This window comes from Octopus sinensis, linkage group LG18, assembly GCF_006345805.1.
Source record: "Octopus sinensis linkage group LG18, ASM634580v1, whole genome shotgun sequence".
Taxonomy (NCBI): Eukaryota; Metazoa; Mollusca; class Cephalopoda; order Octopoda; family Octopodidae; genus Octopus; species Octopus sinensis.
The window spans coordinates 47,584,332-47,607,904 of record NC_043014.1 but is presented as its reverse complement, the minus strand read 5'-3'; the positions used below and the strand labels follow the sequence as shown (position 1 = coordinate 47,607,904).

The 23,573-nt window shown below is 39.0% G+C and overlaps 1 protein-coding gene across 1 annotated transcript in view; it reads left to right on the top strand.

Annotated features, from left to right (window-relative positions):
* LOC115221668 (chorion peroxidase-like) overlaps nt 1-21,456 on the top strand; it is a 41,779-nt gene extending 20,323 nt beyond the window's left edge. Inside the window, exons 4-14 of the mRNA XM_029791869.2 lie at nt 41-249; nt 2,131-2,310; nt 3,822-3,864; nt 6,485-6,606; nt 8,418-8,519; nt 9,601-9,714; nt 11,778-12,243; nt 13,108-13,320; nt 15,293-15,459; nt 18,200-18,302; nt 20,551-21,456. Coding sequence (XP_029647729.2) covers nt 41-249; nt 2,131-2,310; nt 3,822-3,864; nt 6,485-6,606; nt 8,418-8,519; nt 9,601-9,714; nt 11,778-12,243; nt 13,108-13,320; nt 15,293-15,459; nt 18,200-18,302; nt 20,551-20,863 — 2,032 coding nt within the window. The 3' untranslated portion in view covers nt 20,864-21,456. The remainder of the gene's footprint in view (nt 1-40; nt 250-2,130; nt 2,311-3,821; nt 3,865-6,484; nt 6,607-8,417; nt 8,520-9,600; nt 9,715-11,777; nt 12,244-13,107; nt 13,321-15,292; nt 15,460-18,199; nt 18,303-20,550) is intronic.
* The last annotated feature ends 2,117 nt before the right edge of the window (nt 21,457-23,573 follow it).

Below are 23,573 nucleotides of genomic sequence, written 5' to 3'. Positions count from 1 at the left end.
TAAATGGTCATCCCTTTAACAATATTCTGTCCAACTTCAGTTTGAGTCAAAACATTGCTGAAGAACTGATGGTGTATCTGAGCACTCCAAAGCTCCTGCAATTCTCCTGTCCGTTCCGTAAAGCAATTACCTGTGACAACAACTCCAAATATCGGACAGCTAATGGTTCCTGCAACAATCTGAATTATCCTTACTGGGGCAAGAGTTTCACACCACTGCTACGAATGAGGCCTCCATATTATCAAGATAGTAAGTATTTGTAAAAATATGTTGATTAGTTGATCAGCGGTTCGGTAAAAGAGACTGATAGAATAAGTACTGGGCTTACAAAGAATAAGTCCCGGGGTCGATTTGCTCGACTAAAGGCGGTGCTCCAGCATGGCCGCAGTCAAATGACTGAAACAAGTAAAAGAGTAAAAGAGTAATTGGATATCTGGAAATTAAAATATCTGGAGATTAAGATATCCGTTGATTAAATCGTGTAGATGTTAGGATTTCTGGAAATTTGAATTTGGGTGTCTGGATATTAAGTTATTTGTCAAGGGAGACAGATTTCCTAATAGGATTACTGAGGATTAGAGCATCAAAGAATGAAAACATCTGGGGAATTTGGACATCTGGGGACTAGAACATCTGGACATAAGTAAACCTGAGTATTAGGCAGTTGAGGGATTAGGTACTCTTGAGTTCAGGTAAGCTGAGAATTTAAGAAATCTGGCAAATTGCCACACAGTGGGTCTGACCCTAAAACCATGTGCTTTGGAAGCATATTTCTAAACCACAACCATACATATATTAAAGTGGCTTCATGCATAACAATGAATAAAGACGTTTTAATTAATTAACATCTCAGTCATAGTAAGGAGAAAGAATCCTTATGTTAACGACTAATTGACATATTTGTAGCCATAATGAAAACCAAACATTATGTTAATTCTGGTCAAGAAAGGCAAAGGAGACAACCATGGAAATCAAAATTAATTAAAGTTAATTAAATATAGAATCCAGTCTATGCACGTGTGTGTGTGTGAATGTTCATACAAATTCACATGCAGGTACACACACATAAATATAAATAAAAAATATACATACATACATGTATGTATATGTATATATATATATATATATTAATAGTAATAGTATGACAACAAAAGAATGAATGTGACCTCAATATTATATAAATAGAGGAATTTATCTGTAATATAATATGTGACAATTATTCAGTTGCCCTAATAAAACTTGGAGTATTATTATTGCAACCGAATAATTGTCACATATTATATTACAGATATATATATATATATAGGCGCAGGAGTGGCTGTGTGGTAAGTAGCTTGCTTACCAACCACATGGTTCCGGGTTCAGTCCCACTGCGTGGCACCTTGGGAAAGTGTTTTCTACTATAGCCTTGGGCCGACCAAAGCCTTGTGAGTGGATTTGGTAGACGGAATCTGAAAGAAGCCTGTCGTATATATGTATACATATATATATATGTGTGTGTGTTTGTGTGTCTGTGTTTGTCCCCCAACATCGCTTGACAACCGATGCTGGTGTGTTTACGTCCCCGTAACTTAGCGGTTCGGCAAAAGAGACCGATAGAATAAGTACTAGGCTTACAAAGAATAAGTCCTGGGGTCGATTTGCTCGACTAAAGGCGGTGCTCCAGCATGGCCACAGTCAAATGACTGAAACAAGTAAAAGAGTAAAAGAGAAAAAAATATATATATATATATATCTGTAAGAACATATGCACTGTTGGAGACTATAGTCACTCCAAAACTCCAATCAAGAATTCCCTCTACTGATCGGTCAGTTTCAGCAATTTCCATTGCCTCATCAGTAAGGACTAGTTTGATTCGGGCAATTATAGTCCCTGGCAGTGTATATGTATACAATTACACACACACACACACACAAACATATACACATATATATATATAATATATATATATATATACATATATATATATATATTATATATATATATATATATATATATATATATATGTATGTATGTATGGATATACCTGTGTGTGTATATATATATACATACATGTACACACACATTGTATGATATTACTACTTTAATATATTTCCCCATTTAACAATTTCTCTTTCTTGCTGTCATAGCTATCTTTACACCCCGTAACAAAAGCATCCAGAATGCTGCATTACCCGGACCAAGGGAAATCAGTGTATCTTTCCACCAGAAGATAGAAGATCCAGTCCTGGACCACAGTACTACACACCTGACTGCTGTGTTTGGAGAGTTCTTAATGAGAGACATTGCCTATGTCCCCACCATGCAAGGTATGTGGCAAGAAGATATTTCATTGTCCCCTTTCTTTTCACCATTGCACCATCAAACACACACACACACACACACACACACACACACACATACACACACACACACACACACATGAACACATGCACACAAATACACATGTACATATATGCACATACATATACACATGCACACATGTATAAATATACACATGCACACATGTATAAATATACACATACACACATGTATAAATATACACAGACATGTACACACATTCATAGATTTACATCCACTCATGTACATATGTATATGTATACTCAATCCCAGCTGTCCCACATGTAGCACTGTCCCCACATGCAGCACTGTTTTTCACATGTAGCACTGTTCCCACATGTAGCACTGTTCCCACAGGCTGTATCCCACCTTACTCCAGATACCTCTAATACATATCTGATGATGTAGTAACAATGTTAAAAGTCGTAACTGAACACACATGGAGACATGCATCCACACATATAGAGATGCACATCCATACATATAAACATAGTACATAGTTGCATAACACACACACACACACACACAGACATGCACACACAAGGAGACAGAGGTGCATACATATACAAACACACGCTCACACACACACACATACATAGAAAATACAGAAACACGGAAATGCAAGCACATGAATATGCAGGATACATACATACAGATGCACACACTCACACACTCACACATAAATATATACATATGCATACACACACATATATACATACATGCACATGCATACATACATACACACATACATACGTACTTGCATGCATGCATAGGCACACACACTGACCCACAAACATGCATACATACATACATACATACACACATACTTACGTACATGCATGCATGCATAGACACACGCACACATACACACACTGACCCACACACATGCACACAAACAAACAAAAGGGAACGCAGTGTAAATAACAGACAGAGTCAAGACTATTGAAAAGGTTGCAAGACGCAACGATAATTTTAGGAGTGGCTGTGTGGTAAGTAGCTTGCTAACCAGCCACATGGTTCCGGGTTCAGTCCCACTGCGTGGCATCTTGGGCAAGTGTCTTCTGCTATAGCCCCGGGCCGACCAATGCCTTGTGAGTGGATTTGGTAGACGGAAACTGAAAGAAGCCTGTCGTATATATGTATATATATGTATGTGTGTGTATATGTTTGTGTGTCTGTGTTTGTCCCCCTAGCATTGCTTGACAACCGATGCTGGTGTGTTTACATCCCCGTCACTTAGCAGTTCGGCAAAAGTGACCGATAGAATATGTACTGGGCTTACAAAGAATAAGTCCCAGGGTCGATTTGCTTGACTAAAGGCGGTGCTCCAGCATGGCCGCAGTCAAAATGACTGAAACAAGTAAAAGAGTAATAAGTGGAAATTTTACCGGTGAGTCTGTTACATTATAAGGCACAAAAAGAAAATGACTTCCCCCAGACACAACAAAATGACTGATTCGTTTTCTATTTTCTATTTCAGCATCAACTGGCAAAAGATACGACTGTTGCAAATTCGGATTCATGTAAGTAAAATATACACTTACATAAATACATGTAAAAATACACACATTACATTCACACATGTGGCCCAGTGGTTAGGGCAGCGGACTCGCGGTCGGAGGATCGCGGTTTCGATTCCCAGACCGGGCATTGTGAGTGTTTATTGAGCGAAAACACCTAAAAGCTCCACGAGGCTCCGGCAGGGGGTGGTGGTGAACCCTGCTGTACTCTTTCACCACAACTTTCTCTCGCTCTTTCTTCCTGTTTCTCTTGTACCTGTATTTCAAAGGGGCCAGCCTTGTCACACTCTGTGTCACGCTGAATCTCCTCGAGAACTACGTTAAGGGTACACGTGTCTGTGGAGTGCTCAGCCACTTGCACGTTAATATCACGAGCAAGCTGTTCCGTTGATCGTATCGGCTGGGACCCTCATCGTCGCAACCGACGGAGTGCTCCTCCTAACATTCACACACACACACATAGATGATTGCATTCCTACACACATGTGTATAATATGATTTATATTTTGATGGTATCAGTCTCTTGCTACTTTGAGTCTCACTTGTAGATACACTATACACCTAGAAGTGAAACTCAGAGTAGCAAGAGACTGGCTTGACCAAAATAGAATCATCATCATCATTGTCATCATTATCATTATCCTTCAACATCTGCTTTCCGAGCTGGTGTTCCAACAGTTAACACTAAATATGCATACTTATATATATATATATATATATATATATATATATATATATAATCAGTATCATCATCATCATCGTTTAATGTCCGTTTTCCATGTGTTGGACAGTTCGACCGGGGTCTGGGAAGCCGGGAGGCTGCACCAGGCTCCAGTCTGATCTGGCAGTGTTTCTACAGCTGGCTGCCCTTCCTAATGCCAACCATTCCGTGAGTGTAGTGGGTGCTTTTTACGTGCCACCAGCACAGGTGCCAGGGGAGGCTGGCAGCGGCAATGATCACTTGGTGCTCTTTACGTGCCACCGGCACAGAAGCCAGCCAAGATGGCGCTGGCATCGGCCATGTTCAGATGGTGCTTTTTATGTGCCACCAGCACGAGCATCACAACTACAATTTCCCTTATTAACCATTTGTCAATCTCCAGTTTCCGCATTGCCCACCAGATAAGGGATCATGGACCCTGTCAAAAGCTTTCTCCAAGTGCACAAAAGCTAAGTAGAGGGGTTTATCTTTAGCTATGTATTTCTCCTGCAGTTGTCGAACCAGGAATATGGCATCAGTGGTGCTTCTACCCGGTACAAAACCGAACTGCATCTCATCTAAGCAGACTCTCTCCCTAACGAGATGGGCTATGATCCTCTCTGTGACCTTATAATTTTAATTTCCTCTTTTCTGTGTTTGTATTAGGCTAACAAAAACATGTTGGGGCTACGTTTTCTACATCTGGATACCCTTCCTATGACCAATCTCCTCCCGTTTCCAAGGATGATAATGACCTTTAGAATTTGTACTTTACTGGTGAATCTAGTAGAGGTTCTCCTCCATCTTACCCCTTGCACCCAGCACACATCTAAATGCCTTGGCTCCAGCATTTCAGTAATCTCACTGGTCCTTCCGTCATTCTGCTGACATTGAACTTGGAAAGAAAAGCTGTGGACTTGGAAGGAAGAAAGGGAGGCTGGTTTGGGGACAGTTGTCAACACCTGAGAAGCAGAGTTGGGCAAACACTTGCCAGCTGGCATCTTAGCAAGAATTCATATCTACATATGTAACCACACAAATATATTTATATACACACCCCACATATATACACACATATGCAACTCACAAATACATACATGCATATAAGTATGTGACAGCAGAAAGGAATACACCCAAGTATCATATCTCTCTATATATAAAGCTGAAGTTGTCTGTGTATGGCAGGTTTGTAGCCTTCAACTAACACTATCTCCTCCGAGACCCTGCAATGCAAGTTGACCAAAATTGATAGTATGATAGAAGAAGGCTTGCTCTTCATTCCGTAGAAGAAAAAATTCAAATCGGACCATGTTAACACCAAAAATTTACATCAAAAGGGTGCTTTTTTTCTATGAAATCCCTATTTTTTACGATTTTTTTTACTACTGTGTCGCTATTTTCCGGTGTATTTCAACCAGAAAAATGTTCACTTAAAGAGAATAACAAGCTACATAATGCAACATTTTTACTTTTCAAAAATTCAAATTTTAATGGGTCGAAACAAACCTGAGCAATGCCAGGCAATACTGCTAGTTTATATATAAAGAAGGAAGGGACTGGAAGTGTGTGCATGTGTGTGTGTGTGTGCATGTGTGTGTGTGTGTGTGTGTGTGTGTGCGTGTGTGTGTATGTGTGTGTGTAATCTTTTTTAGAAATGGCAAATCTTGAAACAAATAAAGCTATAAACAATAGCATGAAAATATTAGTTTGAAAACCCTTTTAGACAGAGAAAGTTGAAGGCAGCCTATGGGATTTGAACCCACATCTCCTGTATACATGACAGGCACTCTGCCATTGGACCTTTTCTATCCAAAGGGGTTTCAACGCAATAATTACAGAGGATGTAACTGTATTGAATATATGAATTAGCTTCATAGTATTTTAGCAAACTCACTGTTTAATCTCAATATTTTTATTCCTCAGGTCAGGTCACATGTGCATGCCCATTAATACGTGTAAAGCCGACCCCTTCTTTACAGCCTACAATAGGAAGTGTTTGTCATTTGCTCGCTCAGCCACATCTCCTCCACTGAATTGCAAACTTGGTAAGTCTTGTTTTCCTGAAAATCTGAAGATCTGTTTTATTGTGAAGTCAAGATTTTTTGTAAAACTATAGAAGGATGTCCACACTAGCAAAGAGAATGACCAGCTGGTGGTGGTCACCCTGTTCATGACACAAGTCTTTAATGATTAAGACATACCTCAAATAATTGATAGATTCAGAAGTGAAGTTCAACATCCTCAGTTTGATCTGGTAACTTGAGTTGAAAAAGGATGGGCAGTACTGAAGGATCTTTATGGGTCTGTAGGCTATTTCAGACCGGTTACAGCAGTGGTTTCTGACCATTTTTTAACCTATGAACCCCTTTGATTACTATTTCATTTTGGTGGACACCAACATCCATTCAATGTTTTTAAAAGAGTTTTAAAGATACTTCGTTCAAAATTCCTATTTTTTTTATTCACACTTATTATTACACTTGTGTAAGTTGAAATAGGTGATAATGACCAAAAGAATTTGTACTTTACTGGTGAATCTAGTAGAGGTTCTCCTCCATCTTACCCCTTGCACCCAGCACACATCTAAATGCCTTGAGAAAGAAATTTAGCTGTTTCTTACAATAAATGCTGCTAATGAAGGCAGTGAGCTGGCAGAATTGTTAGCATGCCAGGTGAAATTCTCAGCAGCATTTCATCTGCCTTTAAGATGGTGAGCTGACTGAATCATTAGCACACAGGGATAAATACTTAGTGGCATTTTGTTCGTCTTTACATTCTAAGTTCAAATTCCATCAAGGTCAACTTGCCTTTCATCCTTTTGGGGTCAATAAAATAAGTACCTGTTGAGTACTGGGGGTTGATGTAATCAACTTACTCTTGCCTTGAAATTGCTGGCCTTGTGCCAAAATATGAAATCAATAAATATGTTGAAATCAAAATTTTTCATGGAGCCCCTAATATACTACTGTAGATCCCCAATTTACTATTTTGCTTGTGTGGGCTCCCTAAATCTTATATGAACCCCAACCCAAGGATCATATGCCACCCCGCCCTCCCCCGGGGTTATAAGAATCCTGGTTGAGAATCACTGGGATAGAGTGATGTTGAGGTTGATAAGATTCTGTAGATTGAATGTGGGAGAAGAAGGAACTCTTGAAGGAGAAGGATTAGATAAGGTTTTTTAGGATGAATGATGTGACGTTTGTAGGAAGAGAAAAATGTGTGTTTGGTTAGTTGAAGTGATGCACAGCTTGCTTGTTCAGAGGAACAGAAACCATTGTGTAAGGCGGTGAGCTGGCAGAAATGCTTAGCGGTATTTCGTCTGCCGCTACGTTCTGAGTTCAAATTCCGCCGAGGTCGACTTTGCCTTCCATCCTTTCGGGATTGATAAATTAAGCACCAGTTACGCACTGGGGTCGATGTAATCGACTTAATACCTATGTCTGTCCTTGTTTGTTCCCTCTGTGTTTAGCCCCTTGTGGGTAATAAAGAAATAGGTATTCAGACCTGAAATTTTGGGGTGGGGCCAGTCGATTATATCGACCCCAGTGTGTAACTGGTACTTAATTTATCGACTCTGAAAGGATGAAAGGCAAAGTTGACCTCAGTGGAATTTGAACTCAGAACGTAATGGCAGATGAAAAACTGCTAAGCATTTCACCTGGCATGCTAACGTTTCTGCCAGCTTGTTGCTCTTGTCCTAGATATAATGGCATCATAACATAACAGTATTCTAGTTAATGATGTTGTCATAGTGTTGTAATAGTGTCGTGGGGGTGTCATGGTGATATTGCAAGGGCTTGGCAGTGGCATTTCACTACTATCACATTAACACCATCATGTTTTTCTCTTCAAGGTCCCCGAGAACAACTTAACCAAAACACTCACTTTATCGATGTCTCACAAATCTATGGCTCAGATGAGTCAACCACAAACTCACTGAGGACAATGGTAGCAGGTCAGTTGTTTTTTTTTTACTTCTTCCTAATTTACTTCTAGTGGTAGTAGTAGTGAAGGCATGTGGCTTAATGGTGAGGGTATTCAGCTCATGATCGTAAGGTCATGAGTTAAATTCCCAGCAATGTGTTGTATCCTTAAGCAAGACACTTTATTTCATGTTGCTCCAATACTGGTGAATCTAGTAGAGGTTCTCCTCCATCTTACCCCTTGCATCCAGCACACAGCCTTGGCTCCAGCATTTCAGTAATCTCACTGGTCCTTCCTTCATTCTGCTGACATTGAACTTGGAATGAGTTGTACCAGTAATCCAAAGGGTCAGCCTTGTCACATTCTATGTCATGCTGAATCCCCCTGAGAACTACCTTAAGGGTATACATGTCTGGGGAGTATTCAGCCACTGGAATGTTAATTTCATGAGCAGACTGTTCCGTTGATTGGATCAACTGGAACTCTTGTCTTCGTAACTGACAAAGTGTCAGTAGGTAGTAGTAGTGGTACTACTACTGCCGTTATTGCTGCTGTTGTTGTTGATGTAAATATTACAACCATCATTACCACATCTGTAAACACTATTACCGTTATTACTAGCACTATCACCATTACCACCACCACCACCACCACCACCACCACCACTAATACTACCACATCCATCTCTAACACCCCACCACAATCTCTAATATCCTACACCACTAATACCCCACCACCACCACACCACCACCACCACCACTACCACACTATCACCACCAATATACCACCACCACCAAGACTTGTACCACCATCTGCACCAACACCACCAGCCATTCAAGAATTTGGACCTGGAGAGCTCCATTTCCAGCGACTTCGAGGGCCACCTCCCAGTGGTGTCAGGCGTCAATGAAGAGCCCCCCGACTACAACAAGACGACCAAAGCTTTTTTTTTTTCCAAGGTCTGGGGGTCTCCCGCCCCTAAGCCCTAGACCATCACCTAATCACCCTTACCAGTCTTGTTGCTTAACAACAACAGCTAACACCACCAGCACCTTCATCACTACCACCACCACCACCACCACCATTCATACAAGTCCCTCTCTAATCACCAGGTAAGATGAAGACCTCTGCCATAGGTGATGGAATGATGCCTTTGGATCTGTTCAATGTTGCCGACTGTAAACTGAGGAATGTCAATGGGAACATCACTTACTGTTTCTCAGGAGGTAAGAACTTTTGTCTTTCTCTAATCATAAGGTCAGAGGTGAAAGGTTGAACATGTGTTTGAGAAGCATTAATTCAAATGAGACACGCTATCCTTGAATGCTGGGGTCTCCAGCCATCAGGTCCCGTCTATGACCATGTAGTTTTCAATTTCAGATGTGTTACCTAAGATAAATTTTGAGGATCTGATCAAAGATTTTGCAATTCAAAAAAGTAGGAGGAAACTTTTCAAATATAAATAAAGTGGAAGTAGACAAAAATAAAACATTATTTTCCCTCGTAATGTTTTGTTTTGTTTTGAAAAATAAAGATTTATTTTATGATTTGTTATTGTTTATATTTTGAATTACATAATCTTTTATGGGGGCACCAAAATCTTTTAGGTGCTTAGGGCCTCGATGGGTCTTAATCCAGCCCTGCAGGTTGAGGCCCACCTTAAACAAATCCACACCACTGGCATTTTCTTCTACAACAACAATGATGATGATGAGTGCATCTAGGACCACATTAATCAGAATGTCCTGCTTTAAAATAATTAGTAGGCACAGGAGTGGTTGTGTGGTAAGTAGCTTACTTACCAACTACATGGTACTGGGTTCAGTCCCACTGTGTGGCACCTTGGGCAAGTGTCTTCTACTATAGCCTCAGGCTGACCAAAGCCTTGTGAGTGGATTTGGTAGATGGAAACTGAAAGAAGCCCGTCGTGTATATGTGTGTATGTGTGTATGTGTGTGTGTGTGTGTGTGTTTGTGTGTTTGTGTGTTTTTGTTTGTGCCCCCCAAAATTCGCTTGACAACCGATGCTGGTGTGTTTAGGTCCCCGTCACTTAGCGGTTCGGCAAAAGAGACCGACAGAATAAGTACTAGTCTTACAAAGAATAAGTCCTGAGGTCGATTTGCTCGACTAAAGGCGGTGCTCCAGCATGGCTGCAGTCAAATGACTGAAACACGTAAAAAGAGTAAAAAAAAAAAAAAAGAGTATGAAATGCGAGAAATTTATCTACTGTTTCTAAAAAATTAAAAAAAGAAAACACACGGAAGCTAAATCAGGATTATCTTTTAAGACCCCTTCATGCCTTGATGCTATCACTGTCTTTGGACAATTATAGTATCCTTCACTACCATTGTAGTACCTCTCACTGCTTCAAGGATATGATTAGTGCTTCTCACTGGCTTTGTATCTCCGGCCAGAAAGATATGTACCTAAAGTGAAAAATCTGAGTATTTCTTTGAGTATACATGTATGTGGGTGTACATTTGTGTTTGTATGTGTGTATGTATGTATCGACAAGTATTGGGTTGTCCGGAAAGTATGTACCGATTTTTAAAGGAGAGAAAAAGGTCAATAAATACTTGCCATTACATTTTTAATCAACCAAGTACAAACTATTTTGTTGCACAATGCGTCTCCATCTTTCCTTTAACTTGAAAATACTCTCTTCCCAGAATTGAGGTGGTTTCATGGCAAAAAATTTATCAAGGTATCTTTTTACATCATCCAAGGAATTGAAATTTTTACCATTAAGACTATTCTGCAGAGACCTGAATAAGTGGAAATCCGAAGGAGCAATATCTGGTGAATATGGAGGGTGGGGTAACACATCCCAACCGATCTGCAGCAATTTTTATCTGGTTCCCAAAGCATCAAGTGCCAAAAATAAACTTTCTTATCTTCCATTTTAAAGGGTTACAGAATTAACACAGGTTATAGCAACATAAGCCTTCTTCCACGAAAAGATAGCTTAAACTGTGCTCTAAATGGAGGTGTAGTCAAATCCTATTTTATGGATTCAACCATGTTCTAAAATAAGTCAAAAGGTAAGCTACTATAAATCGGCACGAACTTTCCAAACAACCCAATATATGCATATGTGTGTATTTATGTTAATTATGTCTGTGTGTATGTGTTTATCTACATATATACATGAATACATATATATATATATATATATATATATATATATCTATGTATGCACACACACATACATTTATATTATGTACCATTTGATTCTGTTTAACTCTTCATTTGATATGTCTCTCTTTCTCTTTTCGCATCCTTCATTAAGGCGACGATCGTCTGAATGAGAACCCATTGCTCTTGTCTCTACATGCTGTATTCCTCCGTGAACACAACCGTATTGCCACGCAACTGTCGAGCATGCACCCAACATGGGATGATGAGAAAATCTTCCAGGAGAGTCGTCGTATTGTTATTGCCGAGATGCAACACATCGCATACAACGAGTACTTGCCACACATTTTAGGTCCGCAGCTGATGGCCAGATATGATCTGAATGTCCGAAACACTGGCTATACAACATACGATGGCCAAGTAAAAGCTGGTGTATTTAATGTCTTCTCTATAGCTGCTGGTCAATATTCCACTTCGATGATAAGATCAAACTTCACCATTGACACCTATCACAACTTGAGTTCTACATTCTTGCGTGCAGACATGTTCTACCGCAATGAGGATGTTGCTAGTAAAATCATTAGAGGAATGCTCACAGACCCCAGCCAAACAGTTAATCGGTAATTTGACTTAAAACATACTCATTAATACCATCATATTTCATAATTATAGTAGAGGCCACATTTTCTGCAGTTCCTTTTCCCACAAGTCATGCTTTCCACAAACTTCTTTACTACAGACTCCTTTCCCATAGAGTCCTTTCCCACAGTCTCCTTACCCACAGACACCTTCCCCACAAACCCCTTTCCCACAAACTCCTTTTCCACAAACTTCTTTCCCACAGACTCCTTTCCCACAGACTCCTTTCCCACAGACTCCTTTCCCTACCGACCCCTTTCCCATAGACTCCTTACCCACAGTCTCCTTTCCCATAGACACCTTCCCCACAAACCCCTTTCCCACAAACTCCTTTTCCACAAACTTCTTTCTCACAAACTCCTTTTCCACAAACTTCTTTCCCACAGACTCCTTTCCCACAGACTCCTCTCCCACAAACTCCTTTTCCACAAACTCCTTTCCCACAGACTCCTTTCCCACAGACTCCTTTCCCACAGACTCCTTTCCCACAGACTCCTCTCCCACAAACTCCTTTTCCACAGACTCCTTTCCAACATTTTCCACAGATCGTACATCCTACAATTTCTTTTATCATAGACCACATATTTCTCTTCACAATTGGCCATAATTTCCACAGTGCTCTTTACTGCTGGCCATCTTTCCCACAACCCCCTTCCCACTGGTCACATTTTCCACTGACCCTTTTACCATAAGTCACACTTTCAACAGTTCCCTTTTGCCACAGGTTGGCCATAAATATCACACCTAAAAAAAAAATCAAAGCACCAGCAGAAACTCCATGTGTGGTTACTCAATTTACAAATCCCCATGAACATATCAGTTAACAACCCTTATGTCTATTTTAGATATGTAACAGATGAACTGACCAATAAATATTTAGAAAATATTCCTGGAACAGGGATTGATCTCGCTGCTGATCTCATCCAACGAGGACGGGACCATGGTATCATGTCGTACCCAATGTGGACCATTAAGACTGGGCAGCCACATTGGTCGAATTTCAAATCTTTGACAAGCCATTCGACAGACAATCAAGCCCGCCTTTCACAGATGTACAGGTGAGTTTCATCTTGATTCTTTCCACTGTAGTGGTGGTATTGGAACAGCAGTAGCAATAGTAGTAGTAGTAGTAGTAGTAGTAGTAGTAGTAGTAGTAGTAGTAGTAGTAGTAGTAGTAGTAGTAGTAGTAGTAGTAGAAGTAGTAGTAGAAGTAGTAGTACTGATGGTAAGTGTTGTAGAAATGGTAGTGGTGGGGTAGTTTATATTTACCATATATATATATATATATATATATTATGGAGATGTACTTGCATAATGAGTGACTTGATCTGAGATCGTGTGCTGGAACGAAAAGAATTGCAGCGTGGAAGGTGTTTATAAGCCATTTAAGAAACACACAAAACTGTTAGATTCACTTCAACATTTAAATTTAATTTGTCAAAATATTTTCGTTGCTTTGAGACCGCGACCTGTTCACTGACAAAACTTTGTGCTGCATATATATATATATATATATATATATATATAAAATTAGATAGGGGTTGTAAATTCAACCCTCCATGGGATAACATATATCCAATATACTGCTAGAGAAGTACCCAACAAAACTAATACATAAATGTTAAAAATTGCGATGCAATTAATTCATCTACTGTATTATGTGGGCAAGGGTAAAATTATTACCATAAATTAATAATACAAAATGAGATATGAGAAAATGATTGATTTAGGTATATTTCTACATTTTCTCATTTTGTATATATATATATATATATATATATATATTTAAAATTTAAATAATGAGGGTGATAATAAATTGAATATTAATTTAATTAATATCAATTTAAAACCAGTAGCCTAGCATATAGAAAAATCTGAAAATTCAGAAAAATTGTAATACATGCGTATAATAGAGATAACCACTAAGTGGACATCCAATATGCTAGAAGATCACCTATGAACTAACTACAAAGAAAAGAATCTCTCTCTCTTGCCAAAGCCAAGATTCTCTTACTTGGATCTTCCATCACTTTGTCCTGCAAATGTTGAGTGAATGCTGGCATGTGGACACACGAAGTCTGCTGAGTCTTGTGCTGCTGATCACAGCTTTGTAGTCTCCATTGCAGCTGTCCATGTCATGTCATACAGCTTTTGCAGTGTTCACAAAGCACTGAGCCACAGTCAATCATCATCATCATCATCGTTTAACGTCCGTTTTCCACGCTAGCACAGGTTGGACGGTTCGACCGGGGTCTGGGAAGCCAGGAGGCTGCACCAGGCTCCAGTCTGATCTGGCAGTGTTTCTACAGCTGGATGCCCTTCCCAACGCCAACCACTCCGCGAGTGTAGTGGGTGCTTTTTACGTGCCACCAGCACAGGTGCCAGGGGAGTCCGGCATCGGCCACGATTGGTTGGTGCTTTTAACGTGCCACCGGCACTGGAGCCAGTCGAGGCGGCACTGGCATTGGCCATGTTCTGATGGTGCTTTTTATGTGCCACCGGCACAGAAGCCAGCCAAGGCGGCGCTGGTATCGGCCATGTTCGGATGGTGCTTTTTATGTGCCACCGGCACTGGAGCCAGTCGAGGCAGCACTGGCATTGGCCATGTTCGGATGGTGCTTTTTATGTGCCACCGGCACAGAAGCCAGCCAAGGTGGCGCTGGCATCGGCCATGTTCGGATGGTGCTTTTTATGTGCCACCGGCACTGGAGCCAGTCGAGGCGGCGCTGGCAACGGCCACGTGACAGCATTTTGATACCTGGAGTGAATTATCATGATACAAGTAAATTTCTCCCAATATTCAAACGGTCTCCAGTATTCCATGAGAGGTAACTTTTCTCAACTACATCTTTAATCTTAATGCTCTTCAATGTCATTGACTGTGCACCAATACATCAAGCTGTTTTTCAGAAAAAGAGGCATAAAAATATCATTAAATTGGACCCAAACACACTGTATATATATTTATACACACACACACACACACACACACATATATATACATAATTTACATTTATGTTTATTCAACAGGAATATCTATGACATTGATCTGTGGACTGCTGGAATTTCCGAGATTCCTGTCTTAGGCGGGAAAGTTGGTCTCACATTTGGCAAAATCATTGCTGAACAGTTCCAGGTTCTGAAAAAAGGGGACCGATTTTGGTATGAAAACAACGACAAGGGAGCATTTAGCAAAGGTAATTTGGAATTAATTTCTGTTTTTATATAATCATTATCATAATCATCATCATTATCATCATTATTGTCATCGATGAATCATCGTCGTCGTCGTCATCATCATCATCATCATCATCATCATCATCACTGTTTTAACCTTTGGTGTACATGAAATTCAACACCATCCCAATCCATATTCCTGGTGACATCAAAATTTTGGGCCTTGTGCCTAGAGTAGAAAAGAATATCTGAGACTATAAAAATTTGCAAGACTTTCTGAAGATTTTAAAAAATGATGGTTAAAATAAAATGCTTTCCTTCACAACCTTGCTACCAAGTAGGTGGCTGGTCAAAATTTACACTAAAATTAAAAAAGAGAAAGAGAACATATCTATGCATACATATATAAAGATGTGTAGGCATGCCTATGTGGTTCTGAAGTTTTAGGTTTAATCCCACTGCATGGCGCCTTGGGCATGTGTATTCAACTATAATCCTGGAGCAACCAAAGCCATGTGAGTGGATTTGGTAGATAAAAACTGAGAGATGCCCTCATATATATATATTATATGTATTATCATCATCATCGTTTAACGTCTGCTTTCCATGCTGGCATGGGTTGGACGATTTGACTGAGGACTGGCAAGCCAGATGGCTACACCAGGCTCCAATCTGATCTGGCAGAGTTTCTACAGCTGGATGCCCTTCCTAATGCCAGCCACTCCGAGAGTGTAGTGGGTGCTTTTACGTGCCACCGGCACGAGGGCCAGTCAGGCAGTACTGGCAACGGCCGTGCTCAAATGGTGTTTTTTACATGCCACCTGCATAGGAGCCAGTCCAGCAGCACTGGCAACAACCTCGCTTGAATGGCAATGATCTCGCTCGAATATATATATACATATATATATATATATATATATATATATATATATATACATGATAGATCGCTAACCATTACACATTCTTTATTTTCTCTTCTTGTTTCTTCCTGTGTTCCTTTCTGTAGAAGAGCATAGGCTCGAAACATTAAAGACTTTTTCACTTCCCGAGCATTAAACTAATACATCTGTTTTTTGTCTACACCACCTGTCTTTGTCTTCTGGTTTTTTGTGAATTCTCTACAGAACGGAGTGGATAAGATCCAGGCTACACGTTTCATAGTGAATGAAACTTCAGAAGTAGTAATATCCAGGTGAGGCGTATATCGCAGGCTATTCTTCAAGCTGAGGATATCTTGATTCGCACACCTGGCAACCCTGGTCACCTACTGTGAAATATGAAAAGAACTTTTTTCAGTTTATTGTACTTCGATATGAAAAAAATTCACAACCTTCCATCTTAGTAAACTACTATTGTCCCTGAAAGTTGATTTTGATATTTACTGTGGATTGCTTGAAGCTAACTTTCTTTCTACATCTTGATCCAAGGATCTTACACTTATCATCATCATCGTTTAACGTCCGTTTTCCGCACCAGCACGGGTTGGATGGTTCGACCAGGGTCTGGAAAGCCAGGGGCTGCACCAGGCTCCAGTCTGATCTGGCAGTGTTTCTACAGCTGGATGCCCTTCCTAACACCAACCACTCCACGAGTGTAGTGGGTGCTTTTTACGTGCCAGGGGAGTCTGGTATCGGCCACGATCAGTTGGTGCTTTTAACGTGCCACCGGCATGGAAGTCAGTCAAGGCGGCGCTGGCATCAGCCACGCGCTGGCATCGGCCACGTGCTCGCATCAGCCACGTGCTGGCATCAGCCATGTGCTGGCATCGGCCACGCGCTGGCATCGGCCATGCGCTGGCATATGTATATATATATCGTGGCACTCAGTTGGTTATGACGACGAGGGTCCCAGTTGATCTGATCAATGGAATGGCCTACTCGTGAAATTAATGTGCAAGTGGCTGAGTACTCCACAGACACGTGTACCCTTAGTGTAGTTCTCTGGGAGAGTCAGCGTGACACAGAGTGTGACAAGGCTGGCCCCTTTGAAATACAGGCACAACAGAAACAGAAAGAAAGAGTGAGAGAAAGTTGTGGTGAAAGAGTACAGCAGGGTTCGCCTCCAACCTCTACTGGAGCTTCATGGAGCTTTAGGTGTTTTCGCTCAATAAACACTCACAACACCCCGTCTGGGAATCAAAACCACGATCCTACGAACATGAGTTTTCCGCCCCAACCACTGAGCCATTGCACCTCCATATATATATATATAGATATATATATACTAAATAATTAGGGTTCAGCAAAGATTTGCTTTACCACATACCGAAGTTTAGAAATAGCAGCCAAAAAACGTTAGCTATTTCTTCTACTTTAAAAAGGGACTCCCAGAAAAACCAAAATACTTGAAATTGTTATTATATATATATATATAATATATATATATATATATAGATATATATATATATATTATATATATATATATATATATATATATATATATGTATGTATGTATATGTATATGTGTGTTAGTGTGTGTGTGTGTGTTTATATACATATGTTTGTGTATGTGTTTGTATGTGTGTGTGTATGTATGTTTGTTTATGTGTGTGGATGTGCATGTGTGTGTGTGTGTGTGGATGTGCATGTGTGTGTGTATGTGTGTGTATGTTGTGTGCATGTGTGTATGTTGTGTGCATGTGTGTATGTGTGCACACGTGCATGTGTGTATTTGTGATATCTGTGTATTATGTTAGTGATATATCTCCCTGTGGTGACAGTGTCTATGATATTCTGAGAGATCGATAATTCTATTTTTCAGTCCAGCTTCAGGAAATCAGGAAAGTTTCACTCACGGAAATCTTATGTCGAAACACACGCATAACAGAAATTCAGAAAAACAGTTTTGCTGCAGTGAGTCAGAGGTACGTTGGCCACATATTCATCATCATCACCTTCACCATCACCATCACCATCAACATCACCATACACATTATCAGCAGTCTTCCTATCATTGGCACTCCGGCAGGGGATGGTGGTGATCCCTGCTGTACTCTTTCACCACAACTTTCACTCTTTCTTCCTGTTTCTATTGTACCTGTATTTCAAAGGGCCGGCCTTGTCACTCTCTGTGTCACGCTGAATATCCCCGAGAACTACGTTAAGGGTACACGTGTCTGTGGAGTGCTCAGCCACTTGCACGTTAATTTCACGAGCAGGCTGTTCCGTTGATTCGGATCAACCGGAACCCTCATCCTCGTAACCGACGGAGTGCTTCCATATATCATTGGCAACATTAATGCCATGCTGCTGCTGATGATTATGATGATAGTGGTGAGGGTCGTCGTCGTCGTCATCACCATCATCATTGTTATCATCATCGTCATCATAATCATCATCATTTAACATCTTTTTTCCATACCGGCATGGGTTGGAAGGTTTGATAAGAAGAGATGAAACAGAGGGCTCTGCCAGGTTCTATGTCTCTATGGTTTCTTATTTCTTTATTGCCCACAAGGGGCTAAACATAGAGGGGACAAACAAGGACAGACAAAGGGATTAAGTCGATTAGATCGACCCCAGTGTGTAATTGGTACTTAATTTATCGACCCCGAAAGGATGAAAGGCAAAGTCGACCTCGGCGGAATTTGAACTAGCATTTCACCTGGCGTGCTAACGTTTCTGCCAGCTCGCCGCCTTCAATATGTCTCTGTGTCTCTATGGTTTCTACAGCTGGATGCCCTTCCTGATGCCAACCACTTAACAGAGTGTACAATGTGATTTTCACGTGCCACCGGCACTGGTGAGGTTGCCAAGAACCAGCGAGGTAAGACCTCCCCCTCAAGTGAGCAGGGAACAGACAGGAGGAATAAGAGACTATGATAGAGGGAGAGCAACAGGTGTCTTGCTGAAGAGGTGCGAATACATGGTTAGCCCACCTGGAAACCTAGAGAGAAAAAGAAAGAGATGTGGGGGTCCAGACGCAATGCAGATATGAGTCAGGATAGGACAGAAGGGCAGAAAAGGTACATAAGTGCAAGTAAGTGGACTGAGTGAAAATAGTGTGACAGAGGATTTGAGATAGGGAATGAGTTGGATGCAGACAATATCAGTTCAGTGAAGGGGGAAGTGAAGAAAATAGGATAAATGCATGTATAATAATATATAATATATATATATATATATATATATATATATATATATATATATATATATCAGGATGCCATGATAGATCGTTAGCTCCTACACGCATTTTTTTTCTCTCCTTGTTTTTTTCTGTGTATCTTTCTGTCGAAGAGCATAGGCTCGAAACATAAAAGACTTTTTCTACTTCTATTCCTGAGCGCTATACAAATACATTTGTTTGTTTGTACTCCACCTGCCTTCGTCTTTTGTTTATTTTCGTAACTTTCCTTTCCGTTATATATATATATATATATATATATATATATATATATAATATATATATATATATATATATGATATATATATATATATATATATATTATATATATATATATATATATATATAATATACATAATATAAGAAGATAGGCAGTAATATTTTCATTTACCTCAGTGTAAAGTTTAAATTTAACATTTATTTTTTTTTTGTCAACATCTCATATCTACATTTAGTGCTTACGTTGTGTCTATATTTCACATCTATATTTCACGTCTATATTTCATGTCTATATTTCACATCTATATTTCACGTCTATATTTCATGTCTATATTTCATGTCTATATTTCATGTCTATATTTCATGTCTATATTTCACGTCTATATTTCACGTCTATATTTCATGTCTATATTTCACGTCTATATTTCACATCTATATTTCATGTCTATATTTCATGTCTATATTTCACATCTATATTTCACGTCTATATTTCACATCTATATTTCATGTCTATATTTCACATCTATATTTCATGTCTATATTTCATGTCTATATTTCATGTCTATATTTCATGTCTATATTTCATGTCTATATTTCATGTCTATATTTCACATCTATATTTCATGTCTATATTTCATGTCTATATTTCATGTCTATATTTCATGTCTATATTTCACATCTATATTTCATGTCTATAACATGTCTAAAGTTCATACAAAAATAATTAGATAATTAATACCAAACTGTTTCTTTCTTTTTCATCTACACAGCAACCCATCAGTAAACTGTGGGACCCTGGCAAAAATGGATCTATGTAAATGGGGCCCCCCAAGTCACTGGCTTGCATGGGGTAGCTGGAGTTTGTGCTACCGTGGGACAAAACTTCGACGGCGCATCTGTCAGAACAGCTCAAAGATTGTTTGTCCATGTCAAGGTTCTTCAATGGAAATCCGTTCATGTCAAAGCCGGTATGGACCACCAGTACAGCAAAAAAAAAATCAACAACAGTCCACAAAAAGAGTTATGCAACAAACCACCAAAGTATACTTACCTCAACCGCCAGTAGCTGTGATGGGAGCTTGAGCAACACTTCCTTGGGTTTCCTCATTTCAAAAGATTGATCTTTTAAAATACATTTTGAATCAAAGTTTTGCTTTAGCTGAAGGTGACCAAAGAAGGCAAGGCTATCAGCTGCCTCAGTATTTTGTGAAACCCACTGTGGTTATCAACATTCTTGGCTTTGCTGTCACAACAGAAGCTAGAGATAAAATGAAAATCTCTTTGCCATGAGACTAGAAATATGTTTAAATATATTTACAAATATCAAATCTAATTTAATTTAATGAATATTTATCTTGTTTTTGTGATTTAAAAAAATTTTTTGTTTGTTCTGGTAAAATTATAGAATAACTTCATTATTGTGGAAAATTGAAAAGAATTGAAAAAAAAGACAAGATGGCTATGCAGTTGACGATAATCATCACTTGCTGCTCTCAATGGCTTCTCCATATTTGGGCAAAAAGATCTAAATCAAAAACTGTTTAGATGCTGTGAAGCCTAACTAGATTTCAAAATATTCCTGAACTGGAATTAGAATCGTTATTATCAAGAATGTCAGAGAAGTAAACATCCCAGAACAAATTTTATGGTGACATGACAGTGGCGACGACGACGACGAAGACGACGACGATGATGATGATGATGATGATGCTGATGATATTGATGGCTAGATAATGGAAAGGAAATGAATAACATTGTATCTCTAAATGACTATGAATGAATGTTAAATGAATGCTAAGTTGGTTATATAATGTTACAACTGAATGTTAAGCTTGTAGATGAATGTTAGATGCCCATCTGATGAATATTAAAGATTCAAATGACATGAACACTACACATATAATGTATATATAGGCGCAGGAGTGGCTGTGTGGTAAGTAGCTTGCTTACCAACCACATGGTTCCGGGTTCAGTCCCACTGCGTGGCACCTTGGGCAAGTGTCTTCTACTATAGCCTCGGGCCGACCAATGCCTTGTGAGTGGATTTGGTAGACGGAAACTGAAAGAAGCCCGTCGTATATATGTATATATATATGCGTTTGTGTGTCTGGGTTTGTCCCCCTAGCATTGCTTGACAACCGATGCTGGTGTGTTTATGTCCCCGTTACTTAGCGGTTCAGCAAAAGAGATCAATAGAATAAGTACTGGGCTTACAAAAGAATAAGTCCCGGGGTCGAGTTGCTCGATTAAAGGCGGTGCTCCAGCATGGCCGCAGTCAAATGACTGAAACAAGTAAAAGAGTAAAAGAGTAAAGCATTAATAAACATAGCCTCATCTAAAGACAAAATAATTAAGAACAAATTTTGTAGTATAGTGGTAGGCTAGATAATTCAAGTTCTTATTTGTATAAAGCATTCTTTCATTAAGTTTTCGGAAAGTGCAAAACACATTTATCTAAATTTAAGGTAATATCCAGGAAAAGTAATTATACTGAAGATTGTATCAATTAACCATAGCCCTTAAGGATATTTTATTAAATAATTTTATGAGGCGTTTTTTGTAAGATACCTAGTTCACGGTCATTTATATTGTCCAGGCCCGTAAGTCTGTGATCACTATGTAAACCTCTTTGCAAGGTAGACGATCTTTTATACAAAGGGTCTAAAATATAGATGCCAATAATTTTGCATAATTCAACCCCGTTGTGAGATCCCTTGCAAACACCAAACAATTTGTTTTCATTTCTTAACCAATAGAAAAATTTTATGGTGAGCGTACAAAGACCAAAAGCAGTCTCCATAATGATCTTAATATTAGATTCATTAAATGATAGAATGCTGTTGGTGAAAGTAAATGCTTTGAGCAGAAGGGGTTTAGAGAATTTTACACAATCATATTTTGTGAATTTGAAGTGTTGCTTGACATTAATACTACACAGTCATTTCATTATAAATGAAATATTATTCCATAATGAAAATTGTGAACCAATACTATGTATAAGGATACTAGAGAGAATTTACTTGTAATCTTTAAGTGTAATGTATGGTCTGCATAGATTTAAATATTTTACTATGAATTTGAAGTGTTGCTTGACATTAATACTACACAGTCATTTCATTATAAATGAAATATTATTCCATAATGAAAATTGTGAACCAATACTATGTATAAGGATACTAGAGAGAATTTACTTGTAATCTTTAAGTGTAATGTATGGTCTGCATAGATTTAAATATTTTACTATGAATTTGAAGTGTTGCTTGACATTAATACTACACAGTCATTTCATTATAAATGAAATATTATTCCATAATGAAAATTGTGAACCAATACTATGTATAAGGATACTAGAGAGAATTTACTTGTAATCTTTAAGTGTAATGTATGGTCTGCATAGATTTAAATATTTTACTATGATGAAGATAATGACAATTTCTTTTGTTTGGAATGTTTATGAACTGAATGCGTTTGTGCCAAAGTTTTTGTAAATGTTAGTCATGTTGTTAGATAATACCTTGTTATTCATATTTCTGTCAATGCCATAAAGAATTTCTTTGTCTTGTCCAATCGCACATTGAGTGTGTTTAAAGACTTTTGAAAACTGTCGTGAATTTTCCTGAAGTTGATTATTTTTACCAATATGTAAAGTTTGTTTCAAATGGTTCCAGTTCCGTGTTTGTAAGATGTTTCTTTGTTCAAACTCCTAATTTATTATTTGCATGGATTCCCAGTACAACTTTGTCAAAACAACATATCTTCTTAACTGATTTGAAATTAAAAAAAAAAAACTTTC